Source organism: Portunus trituberculatus, chromosome 31 (genome assembly GCF_017591435.1).
Source record: "Portunus trituberculatus isolate SZX2019 chromosome 31, ASM1759143v1, whole genome shotgun sequence".
Lineage (NCBI taxonomy): Eukaryota > Metazoa > Arthropoda > Malacostraca > Decapoda > Portunidae > Portunus > Portunus trituberculatus.
Window position 1 is genome coordinate 23202694 of NC_059285.1, and position 13495 is coordinate 23216188.

At 41.7% G+C, this 13495-nt stretch overlaps 2 protein-coding genes across 2 annotated transcripts in view; one reads left to right on the plus strand and one right to left on the minus strand.

The window, feature by feature from the left end:
* Positions 1 to 3326, minus strand: part of LOC123511339 (protein UBASH3A homolog) — a gene marked incomplete in the record, with an annotated part of 138084 nt that extends 134758 nt beyond the window's left edge. The window contains 1 exon segment of the mRNA XM_045267140.1: positions 3190 to 3326.
* Positions 3327 to 3449: 123 nt separating this feature from the next.
* LOC123511340 (DNA-directed RNA polymerases I, II, and III subunit RPABC3-like) overlaps positions 3450 to 13495 on the plus strand; it is a 255965-nt gene continuing 245919 nt past the window's right edge. Inside the window, exon 1 of the mRNA XM_045267141.1 lies at positions 3450 to 3566. Coding sequence (XP_045123076.1) covers positions 3494 to 3566 — 73 coding nt within the window. The 5' untranslated portion in view covers positions 3450 to 3493. The remainder of the gene's footprint in view (positions 3567 to 13495) is intronic.

Below are 13495 nucleotides of genomic sequence, written 5' to 3' on the forward strand. Positions count from 1 at the left end.
AGTAGCTTTTTTTTTAGATCTTAACGGTGTTTTTGACTCCGCCTCACACAACTCAATTCTTGAGAAACTTGCCCGCCTTTGATTCTTTGATCCACCACTAAGTTGGGTTCAGTCCTTTCTAACAAATAGATCCTTCTCCTTGGCAATTGGTAACACCTACTCTAGGTTATATTCAATCACTAGGGGTGTTCCTCAAGGTTCTCCACTTAGCCCTCTACTCTTCAATGTCTTACTTTCTGACTTTCCCTCCTCTCCTGGCACACATGCACTTATCTATGCTGATGACATTTCCCTCCTTTGTTCTGCTTCCACTGTCCAAGAGGCTCAACTTTCACTTTAGCATGGGCTCGACCTTGTCCACTCTTGGACTGCCCGTTGGGGCCTAACTGTAAGTGCCCAGAAGTCTGGCCTTCTGTGCTTCACCAGAAGGTGAATACCCAACATTCCAATGGTCACCATTAACAGTTCCTCAATCCCTTTCAAATCAAACCACAAATTCCTTGGCCTACAATTGGATAGCTACCGTCTAACCTGGGGCTGCCACATACAGTACCTTATGACCTCATGCCTTAAAAGGCTAAAGTTAATGAAATCCCTGGCTGGTGTCAAGTCAGGTGCGGACAGGCATACTCTCCTCCATTTTTACTGTACTTATATGCGGAGTCGCTTGGACTACGGATGTGAGGTTTATGGAGTGGCTTCACAATCACTTCTCCGTAAATTGGACATCATACAAAATTCAGCCCTTCGTATTGCACTGGGAGCATTTAAGTTCTTCCCAGTCTGTGCCCTTCAGGCAAAGGCCTCCCTCCCCTCCCTGTCACATAGATGCTCCACCTTCCTAATCCGGACCTACACCAAACTTGCCTCCTCCCATAGGTGTCATGCCCTCCACTCCCTCCTCCTTTGGCACGGCAGGGAGCCACCTCATGGCCCCTTGCCATATCAAGCCCACACACACTTTGTAGACAGAGCCCTCTCCTTCTTTGCAATTCTCCGGGTGACTTCTCCCCCTTTCCTCATCCTTGAAAAAACTTCTCCTCTGGGCCCTTGGTACCCTCTCTTCCTCAGTCTCTCTGTCCCTTCACACATCCACACAATGATCCAAAACCAGCTGCCCAGTGCAGGGCAGGACTCTATTCACCTCACTCCTTCATTCACGGTACTACACCCACTTCACATCTACACCGATGGCTCCGCCTCACTAACCCTCCATCCGTCAGTGCAGCCATTTACATCCCCTCCAGGTCCCTTGCCACTGCCTGGCGGTTACCGGCCATTGCCTCCATCACCACAGCAGAATTGTTTGCCATCAAAGAGGGCCTTCAATTTGCCACTACCCTTGCTGCTCCTTGCTCAATAGCCCTCTTTTTTGACTCTCTCTCTGCCCTCCAGATCATAAAATCCCACTGCCCACACTCCCACCACAATATCACCCTTATCATTCACCACCCCATCTACCACCTGACCTCCCTAGGACACACCATCCACCTTCAGTGGGTACCCTCCCATGTCGATGTCATGGGAAACACGGTGGCTGACAGGGCAGCAGCAGAGGCACACATCCACCTCTCCCCTATTGACTTAGCTACTGACCAGACAGACTTCCTAGCTGACCTCAAGACAGCCTGCTGGCGACACTGGGACACAACATTGACTGATGCTTTACAGTACACCTCACTGAGACACATTAGACAGGACACAAGACACCACTGGCGGACTTACTCCCCCAACCGGGCACTGCACACGGCAGTCACCAGACTGAGGACTGGCCACACCCGCCTCAATGCCCACCTACACAGACTGGGCATGACCGATTCTCCCCATTGCCCATGGTGCCCTACCCAGCCTGACACCCCAGAACACCTGCTGCTACACTGCCCTCATCACCACTCACACCGTGTGGCCCTCCTCCACTCACTGTCTGCAATTCATCCACACAGGCCAACACTGACTGACCTCCAGGGCAGCTGCACAAATGCCACTCAGGCCTTCAAGACCCTCAACCTACAGAAAACAAATCAACTGCACCACATACGTATAGCCTAAATACCTCATTTCTGCATTCCGGACCTTTGGGGCACTAAAGGCTGTGACACACAGCCTGCACGGCCCCAACAAACCCCCAAGAAGAAAAAGAAGAAGAAACCATATCAGCCAGCCCTATGCCATCCAACTAGATGTCTTCACACATAGTCCTGGTATCTGCTTGTAGATGGGGCTCAGGCCTCATCTAGGAAAGAAATCTACTGAATCTTAATGCTACATATTTGTCAGGCTGAAGGTTGAGATCCCAAGATTTTTCCATTCCATTCAGGACATCAACATCTTGTTGAAACATTTATTGTAGTGTGAATGTCATCCTCTAAAATCTTCATATAGAATTTTAAGTCATCACAAAGATCTTATAATGGCAGTTGAGGGAGGAGGCCAGATGGTTAATATAAATCAAGAAGAGAACTGGACCCAGGACTGTGCCCCAAGCTACACCACTCATCACATTTCTGGGAAAACTAGAATAACCATTCACGAAACTGACATAATCCTCCCAGTAAGTAAGTTATGTATCCAAGATAAAATACAACTAAAGATGCCCAGGTGGTGTAATTTCATGATCAGAATGGAATGGCAAACTGTACCAAAGGCTTTAGAGAAATCAAGTAAGATTAGATTGATTGTAACAACTGCATCAACACCTTGACTTATTTCATTGCAAGCTCGAAGTAATTGCTCCCCAACCTGATACCCATACCCACCCTGAAGCCAAATTGGGAATCCAACAGCATCAAGTTATTTTCTAAGTAAAAATTAAGTTGTTCCACAATGATTCCTTCTAACTTCTTACAACATCGGGTGCTAGACTTATAGGATGGTAATTCAGAGGTTCTGAGTGCAAACCTTTCTGAAATAAAGGACTTTATGCGAATGAAATCTAGTCTTATTGTAGGGTCTTTCCGCTAAATTCTGGACATGGTCAGTCAAGGATCACAGGTCATTGGTCATAGGCGATGATAGGTCTTGGCCACGCCTTCTAAGTACCTCCGCTAAGACAGTCCTGGCATTACTGAATACAATAAGCTCTCTGCACAAAAAAACAAAACAAAAAAAACGGGTGCCTTTGATGTGTGTGCCGAAGAGAATACTATCGTGCACACATACATTGGCAGTGTGGTGCAATAAATGCCTTACCTGGGGTGGTTGTAGCCTGTGTATGGCGACGCTCTCTGATTTGTTTAGCTCTGCTGTTCTCAATATCTGCCGCTGTGTCTTAGTAGGAATAATGCTGAAACATGCAAGCTCGAAAGTTTTCAGTTAAGAACTTATTTTGTAAATGAATTACAAATAATAATTATATATTTTAAGTAAAAACTGTTGTGTTTGCTTAATTCGCACTTATAAGGGAAGAAGTGAAAACGAGTGAAGTCGGCCGTGTGGCTCGGATGTTTTGGAAAGACAGATCAGGTTGGCGTGTTGACACTCGTTACTGTGCGGCATGACGGGCATCCTTTTCGAAGATATCTTTGACGTGAAGGACATCGATCCTGATGGAAAGAAGTTTGATCGAGGTGAGATAACATCGTATTGAGACAGTCTGTTTATAATGTGTAGTGCATGAAGGCCTGTCACTGGGGTGGCGAGGAGCAGGAGGCAGCTCACGTGCGGCAGTCCAGGTGGGCCACCACAGGCCTCACCACCTCTAACGTGAAGCTTCAAGCGGTCATCCCACTGGCCTATGATACGCAAAACGCAGCCAGGAAAAAGTAAAGAATGACACCTTATTTCTAATCATTGAAACAACCATGCAAGGTGATAGAGTACTTACTATACAACATGTCTGTGATGTTTGTAATGTTTTTAAGGCCATAGTAATTAAATGAATATTCCGGTGCCTGCAGAATCTAAGTTCACAATGATCTGTCATGTTGAAGGTATACAAGTTAGTGCGTATGTTCATGTGTTGGTGAGTGTGTGGCGTGCGCACCTGGGTCTAGTGACGATGTTTAACGTTTGGTTAGGCTGGGTTAGTGTTCGTGGTATGGTTAGGTTAGTATAGTTTAAGGGGGGTCTGGGGGGACGCAGGCCACCGGCTAGCAGGTTATGTTAGGTTAGGATAATTTCAGTGAAAATTATCCATGAATTTTTACATTTTCCAAATTTTTCTGGTAAGGTTAGGTTAGATTTGGTTTGGTGGACGGTTAGGTTAGGTTAGGATAGTTTAGGGGGGATTCCGGGGGGCGCAGCCTCCCGGTTAGCGGGTTATTATGTTAGGTTAGGATAATTTCAGTGAAAATTATCCATGAATTTTTTATTTTTCAAATCTTTCCTTCAAAAATGGATGTTTTTAAATTTTGTCCTTAGATTTTATTTTGGATCGTCATATCTCGCCTCTTTTGGCCCGCCCCCCTAAAACCCCAGATTCCCCACAGTCCCAGGGCAGGTAGGGGGATGGGGATGGAGGAAAAAGGGGAGGTCCTATTCTATACTTTTACCGTGGCAGGAAATCTTACCAATAGCATCTTTTGAAGTATTTTCAGAACACTTAAGCTTTTATATTTACTCTAGCATTTATCCAAATCTAACCGAGACGTCTTTTAGCATGGGGGCTGGGCCCCCCAGACCTTCATTAGCCAGCTGGGGGGCTACGCCCCAGAAATCTCCTTAGGGTCTTTACCCTAACCTAACCAAACCTAACCTAAAAGTCTTCTAGCTGGGGAAGCTGTACCACCCCTTAGACTAGCCAGGGGGGCCTCCAGATCTCCCCCTGGTTACTAACCATACCCTAAACAAAACCTAACTGAACCTAATTTTAACCTATGTATAAAATGTAGCAAAGCATTGGCATGGAGGAAGTAGTAGACACCTACCAAAACAATAATTTATTCCCAACAAGGTCTAATAGCACTATTTCAGGGGGTGCTGTGGACTTTCCATTAAAGCTAGTTGTAGTCTCGCTGAACACAGCCTGCCCCCTAAAGACAATTCTCCTTCTTCACTCAAAACTACATGCACTTACCACACATACGCCCTTCACTTAAAATTCAAAATTAGAAAATGCTGACTCCAAACCCAGCCTCGGAGTCCCCTTCTGGAAAGGGGACCAGTAATGTCCCCAGGTCAGACTCCTGTCTTGATGACGACCCAAAATATCTTGACACCGCCCCCTCAACTTTTTCTTCATTAACTTCTGCAACATTCGCAGTCTTAGATCTGTGGAACACCACCTCTCTTCTACTAAACCTCATCTTCTTTTCCTCACAGAAACACAGCTGTCTGAGGCTACTACTGACAATAGCCCCTTCTCTGTTCCCTCCTGCTTTCTCTATTCTCATTTTCGTTCCAAAGCTAGATCTATGTGCACATCTATGTGCGCAGTGACTTAACTTGCTGTCGTGCCCATGCTCTCAAATCTTCCGAGTTTTCTGCCATCTGGCTTTGACTCAATAGTCACTCTTTGACTAGATTTATCTGTGCTGTCTATCTCTCCCCTCACTCCTCTGACTCTTTGACTATGTATTTAACTTCCAAAGTGGAGCACATTTTGTCTCTATCCTTTCGCGGAGATCTTCATTCTTGGAGATTTCAATGTTCACCATTAGCTTTGGCTTTCCTCTCCCTTCACTGACTATCCTGGTGAACTAGCCTTCAACTTTGCTATCCTCCATGACCTAGAGCAACTGGTGCAACACCCTATTCATATTCCTGACCGTCTTGGAGACACACTCAACATTCTTGATCTTTTTCTTACTGCAAATCCTTCTGCTTATGCTGTTACCCTATCATCTCCGTTGGGGTCCTCCGATCACAATCTCATGTCTGTTTCTTGTCCTATTTCTCCAATACCTCCTCAGGATCCCCCAAAGCATAGGTGCCTCTGGTATTTTGCCTCTGCCAGTTGGGGAGACCTGAGAAGGTATTATGCTGATTTTCCTTGGAATGATTACTGTTTCCTTGTCAGAGACCCATTTCTGTGTGTTGAACATGTATTGGGGGGGAGGGGGAATACTTATACATCAGAGACAGGTCTGTTTGTGGGGAACCTCAGCTTCAGTAGAAACAGAATAACCAGCATTGACACAAACATCTTTATTTTATATCCATTTTCTTCCTTCCATCTTTATATCAGACGTTTCGACATCTCAGTGTATCATCATCAGTGGTCTAAAAGCAATAAGATAAAATAAATTGAAATTCTAATACACACAATAAAAAATTATACATAAATTACAAAAGTTCAAAAAGTCATATTATTTAGTTGTGAACAATTAGTTTTGATATGTAAGGATTCCAGTATTCTGAGATGTGAATTGTTACTACTGTCTATTATTTTGAAGTGTTCAGTTTTAAGAGAGACACCACAAACCTCAGAGTGATTATTTCACAGCTGTGACTTCTACGGCCTGTTCTGCTCAACTGCCCCTTTTGCTTGTCCACATGAACCTTGAAAACTTGAATTGTGCTTCCAGTATACCCAGCTTGGCAACTGGGACGTGAACTTATAAACGATGGACGAGCACAACTCAGTCGGCAGATGGTCCTTGAAGTTAAAAAATGAACTGATTCTAAAATTATTAGCTAGAATGAACCTAAAATCAATTTGGGGATAGAATTTCTTGAAGTTATCTGAGAGAGATGAGTGTATTTTCGAAGTGATTAGACCTAGATAAGGGAGTCTTACATATATAGTTTCCTTGTTGACTGTGGGGACAAGTAATTTTGGTTGATACTGATTATTTAGGAATTTATGAGTACAGATAACTCGATTTACGCGATAGATGCGTTCCAAGAGGCATCGTGTATATCAAAATTCGCGTAAAGCAAACGTGTAATTCTCATAAGAAACAATAGATAATAGAGAGGATGTAGGATGTGGTAAAAAAAAAAATCGTACAAAATACTCTATTTATTTGGCTAAATTAACATGTTTTTATTATTTACCATTCTAAATAATAGAAGTGTATTTAAAGTAAAGGGAAAAGCAAGAAATAATAAGAGAAAGCAAAAAATAATAAGAGAAAACAACAAAACAAAGAATACATAAACACAACACTCACTGCGTCACTGCCTTCACCACTCACACCACAGTAAGTCACCATCTCCCTCTGAGCTTTACCACTTTATCAAAATTCCACTTTACAAAAATAACCCCACATGCAGAAGAAGATGAAGGATGTTTTGGGGCCATCTTGGTGAATTATAGACAGATTGAAGAGATTCCGTCTGTACTCAGTGTTGGCAGACTGCAAATGAGGCATGAGAAGAGCGGTGCTCCCACCTATCGGTCAGCTGCGGAACTCTCTGGCCCACAGTTTGAAATTGCGTCTGACTCTCAATTTGAAAATGCGGTTGTGCCAAATCACGTATAAGCAAACTGATTGCGCAAATTGAATTAATTATAATATGTTTTCGGTCGCGTTATTACAAAAACACATAAATCAAACACACGTAGATCGAGAGTTACCTGTAATCTTATCAAACAAATCAGTAGTAAATCCGTAATCTGAGAAAAAATTCTTTAAGAATAAGACTTCTTTATGAAAAGTTCATACGAGGAGGATAGGCAGAAGGCTCTGTGCAATAGTATCTTAATAGAGTTAATTTTGAAGTTAAAGTGACAGTAACTGAAAAAACTACTTCTGAGTCCAGAAAAGGTAGGTTTACGAAACACTGAGTACTGAATCTTATTTTCACTTTTGTCAATTAGTAAATCTAAGAACGGAAGTTTCGATTCGACTTCTGAGTCAGTAGTGAAATTTATATTTGAATGTTGTTTGTTAAGGTAATTTAAAAACAAAGGGACATGGGCCTGGTCTTTAAAAATAACAAATGTGTCATCAACATATCTACGGTAAATTAATGGCTTAAACTCTTCTGGACAGTTCTCAAGCCAGAGTTTTTCATAATAACATAAAAAAGTGTTGGCAAGTGTAGGGCCCAAAGGTGATCCCATAGCTACTCCATCAATTTGTGTGTAAAGGTTACAGTTGAAAATGAATAAGCAATCTTTTACACGTAAGTTGAGCATATCTTTGAACATAGTCTTTGTCAAACCGATGAAGACATTTGTTCCTTGATATAAGAGACTGGTGCAGATACCTATGGTTTCATCAAGAGGTATATTTGTTGACAGGAAATAGACAAACTCATACAAATTTTTTACTGTATATTCATTAGTGGTTAAATGACTTAAAATCGGTACTAAAAATTTTGAAAGTGTATATGTGGCGGTTTTGTATGCCGCCATTATGGGTCTGAATTGGACAGAGGCCTTATGAACCTTGGGAAGACCATAAAGGGTTGCTGGGGAGGAAGCAGTGAGTTTTAGAGACTTCGACTCTGAATCAGTTAAAACTTTAAAAGATACTAATTTACTGTATAAACGTTTTCATAAAGAAGTCTTATTCTTAAAGAAATCTTTCTCAGATAGCAGATTTTTTTTTTTTTTTTTTTTTTTTTTACATTACAAGGGCACTGGCCAAGGGCAAACACAGTGTTGGAAAAAAAAAAAATCCCGCTGGTTGCCAGGCCCTGTTAAAAGAAAAGTAGAAAGAGAAAAAACAGAAAAATCTAAAAGGAGGGTCCAGTTAACGTAAGAGGTGTCTTGACACTCCTCTTTTGAAAGAGTTTAAGTCATAGGCAGGTGGAAATACAGACACAGGTAGAGAGTTCCAGAGTTTACCAGTGTAGGGAATGAAGGAGTGAAGATACTGGTTAACTCTTGCATTAGGAAGATGGACAGAATAGGGATGAGAAGAAGTAGAGAGTCTTGTGCAGCGAGGCCGCAGGAGGGGGAAGGCATGCAGTTAGCAAGTTCAGAAGAGCAGACAGCATGAAAACAGCGGTAGAAGACAGATAAAGATGCAACATTGCGGCGGTGACTTAAAGAATCAAGACAGTCAGTTAGAGGAGAAGAGTTGATAAGACGAAAAGCTTTAGATTCCACCTTGTTTAGTAAAGCTGTGTGTGGATCCCCCAGACATGAGAGCCATACTCCATACACGGGCGGATAAGGCCCTTGTACAGAGCAAGCAGCTGGGAGGGAGAGAAAATGGACGAAGACGCCATAGGACACCTAACTTCTTGGAAGCTGATTTAGCAAGAGTAGAGATGTGAAATTTCCAGTTTAGATTTTTAGTGAAGGATAGACCGAGTGTGTTTAATGTAGAGGAGAGGGAAGTTGAGTGTTATTGAAGAAGAGAGGATAGTTGTCTGGAAGGTTATGTCGAGTAGATAGTTGTAGAAATTGAGTTTTTGAGGCATTGAACAAAACCAGGTTTTCTCTGCCCCAATCAGAAACAAGTGAAAGATCAGAAGTTAGGCGTCCTATAGCATCTCGCCTTGAGTCATTTAATTGTTGTTGGGTTGGGCGTCTGTTGAACGCTGTTGAATAATGCAGGGTGGTATCATCAGCATAGGAGTGGATAGGGCATTGAGTCAGATTTAGGAGATCATTGATGAATAATAGAAAGAGAGTGGGTGATAGGACAGAACCCTGTGGAACACCACTGTTGATAGTTTTAGGGAAGAACAGTGACCGTCTACTACAGCAGCAATAGAACGATCGGAAAGGAAACTGGAGATGAAGGTACAGAGAGAAGGATAGAATCCGTAGGAGGGTAGTTTAGAAATTAAAGATTTGTGCCAGACTCTATCGAAGGCTTTCGATATGTCAAGGCCGACAGCAAAGGTTTCACCGAAGTCCCTAAAGAGGATGACCAAGATTCAGTTAGGAAAGTAAGAAGATCACCAGTAGATCTGCCTTTACGGAAACCATACTGGCAATCAGAGAGAAGGTTGTGAGCTGATAGATGCCTCATTATCTTCCTATTAAGGATAGACTCAAAGGCTTTAGAAAGGCAGGAAATCAAAGCTATAGGGCGGTAGTTAGAAGGATTGGAGTGGTCACCTTTTTAGGGACAGGTTGAATGTGAGCAAACTTCCAGCAAGAAGGATAAATAGAAGTAGAGACACAGATGAAAGAGTTTGACCAGGCAGTGAGCGAGTTCGGAAGCACAGTTTTGAGAACAACAGGAGGGACTCCATCCGGACCGTAAGCCTTCCGAGAATCAAGGCCAGAGAGGGCCAGGAAAACGTCTTTATAAAGAATTTTAATTTTAGGGATGAAGTAGTCAGAGGGTGGAGGAGTAGGAGGAATATGCCCAGAATCATCCAAAGTTGAGTTGGTAGCAAAGGTTTGAGCGAAGAGTTCAGCTTTAGAAAAGAAGAGACAGCTGTAGAGCCATCTGGATGAAGTAAAGGAGGGAAAGACGAAGAAGTAAAGTTGTTAGAGATATTATTGGCTAGATGCCAGAAATCTCGAGAGGAGTTAGAATTGGAAAGACTTTGACATTTTCTATTGATGAAAGAGTTTTTAGTAAGTTGGAGAATAGATTTGGCATGATTACGGGCAGAAATATATAGGGCATGAGTTTCAGCAGTTGGATGGCTACGGAACCGTTTGTGAGCCGCCTCTCTATCATTGACAGCACGAGAACAAGCAGAGTTAAACCAAGGCTTTTTAGCTTTAGGGTTAGAGAAAGTATGAGGAATGTATAGCTCCATGCCAGAGATAATCACCTCTGTTATGCGCTCGGCACAAAGAGAAGGATCTCTGACATGAAAACAATAATCATCCCAAGGGAAATCAGAATAGTACTGCCTTAGTTCCTCCCATTTAGCAGAGTTAAAATGCCAGAAGCACCTCCGCTTAGGCGGGTTCTGAGAGATTTACTGCTGATTTGTTTGATAAGATTACTTGTAAATTCCTAAATAATCAGTATCAACCAAAATTACTTGTCCCCACAGTCAACAAGGAAACTATATATGTAAGACTCCCTTATCTAGGTCTAGTCACTTCGAAAATACAGTCATCTCTCTCGGATAACTTCAAGAAATCCTATCCCCAAATTGATTTTAGGTTCATTCCAGTTGATAATTTTAGAATAAGTTCATTTCATAACATCAAGGACCGTCTGCCGACTGAGTTGTGCTCGTCCATTATTTATAAGTTCACATGTCCCAGTTGCCAGGCTGGGTATATTGGAAGCACAATTTGAGCTTTCAAGGTTTGTGTGCACGAGCACAAGGGGCATTCAAGCAGAACGGGCCATAGAAGTCATAAACCCCCCATTCAGCTGTGAGATAATCACTCTGAGGTTTGTGGTGTCCCTCTTAAAACTGAACACTTTAGAATAATAGACAGTAGTAACAATTCATATCTCAGAATACTGAAATCCTTACATATTAAAACTAATTCTTCACAACTAAATAATATGACTTCTGCTGTTCCCTTGCATATTGTATAGATTTTTGAACTTTTGTATTTTATGTATAATTTTTCATTGTGTGTATTAGAATTTTAATGTATTTTATCTTATTATTTGTAGACCACTGATGATGACATACTGAGATGTCGAAACATCTGATATAAAGATGAAAGGAAGAAAATGTTTAGAAAATAAAGATGTTTGTGTCAACACTGGTTATTCTGTTTCTACTAAATACTTATACAGTGAATAAAGGAAAGATTATGAAAGACTTTTGAATTTATTTTGACAAATGGTAGTGGTAGCTGTTATCAAGGCACTGGTTTTTAATTTTGATTGATTAACAATGATTACAAATTCATAAACTTTGCAATAAATAGATGGAATAATATTAAATGAACTTCTCTCCTCACAATCACGTTATTCATTTACAGTCCAGGTCACCAGAGAGAGGATGCACTCACTCACCAAAATAACAATGTAGAAAAAGGAAATTACACAACATCATTAATTTCACAGCCTCGCAAGTGAACTGCGACGGCACTTGCGGCTTCATAGCTCTCAAGAAAGAAGCAAGAAAACACTTACTCGTCTTTGCGGCTACAATGTACAAACAACGAAATTTCGCTACAACGAAGGTTTAATTTTACTACCATCTGTTCGTTTGACGAACACCAAACTCGCTTTAACAAAGTTTTATCCAGGTAATTTTTTTCCAAAGTTCGAAAGCACGGCCATATCACGCAAGCCGACAGGCTTTTGAATACACCAGCGCCTCTCATGGACAACACACACACCACTCACTCCCCCTAGTTCAAAACAATAACAGCGTTACCAGCAGCTCATCTTCCCTCACTCAACTTATCACCAAAATGCCCTGCAATGTTGCCTAGCATTGCTAAGAAGACCAGGAAGTCTCTTACTCTCCAAGTGAAGCTGGATATTATTCACAGACACGAGAGAGGCGAGAAAACTAATAGCATTGCTCGCCACCATCTTGACTCCATCTACTGTCTCTACTATTTTCAAGTCAGCAGACTCTATTAAGAAGGCTGGTGAGACCATATCTTCCTTGCAAGCTAAAAGAACCACCTGAACTCATGACTCTACAATGGATAAAATGAAAAGCCTTGTGGAAATGTGGTACATAAGTTTTGTATGTGATACAATGATGCGCCTTTTGTTTACATTCCACAGGTTGCCGGTTAGTGTCTTTCCCGTTTCACTCTCCCTCCCTTCATAAATTTAAGATCATCAACTTTATAAAGTTATGTACATAGTGTACATTATAATGACTTAAATGAAACTGCCTAAATGTTTAACTTCATAATTTTTACTTTCATTAAACCTTTCACTGTACTATGATGCACTTTCGCCTTGTTTACTCTCAATGGAAGTTCAAGTCAGGGGTTAAGCTTGTTATAATCGGTTCCCTTAACGAAGTTTTGCTTAACGAAGGTTTTTTTAGGAATGTAACCCCTTCGTTAAGCGGGGGTTGCCTGTACTTTTAACGGAGAGAAGTGCACCATATGGTGCCACTTCCTTGAACACATACTTAACCCCTTCTGTACTGAGATACATATTTACTATGATTTTTGGGTGTGATTAGACGATTTTATTGACATTAGGAAGGGTCTATGGAGGTCAGAAGATTAGTGGCCAAAGTCTTCACTGTTTTTATCCCAACCTGAGTTTCTGAAGCTGTATAAAATCATCAAATAGTAACCAGAATGAATGTGGAAACACGTCATGGTTCTGAAGGGGTTAACATTGTCTTTGGGGGGCCTAGTTACACCATGAGAAGAATGGGGAGAGGACGTACCATGGTGGGTGATGGTCCCCTCCCTTTCACTTCACCCAACACTGCCGCCAACTAATAATTTCGCTTTCCTCTATTTCTACAAACGAATATCCTATCAAACTACATACACGTGGACCACACTGGGAGAGAGAGTAGCTGCTTCTTTCTGCTTGGATGAAGAACAGGAGGGTACTGTGTAAGTAATTAAATTATATGATTTTAAGCACTATTTCATATAAAAGTTATGTTAAATTTTTTTACGAGAGCAGGGTAGGTACTGACCAGCTTGGATGAAGAACGGGAGGATACCGTGGGAACCTCATCCCAACTGTGCTCCCAGGATTTCAAAATTATTAGTAATTGTCACAATAGGATTGGTGCGGAGTAATTACAGAGAATTTGATTGACATTACTAATGAGATTACATTAC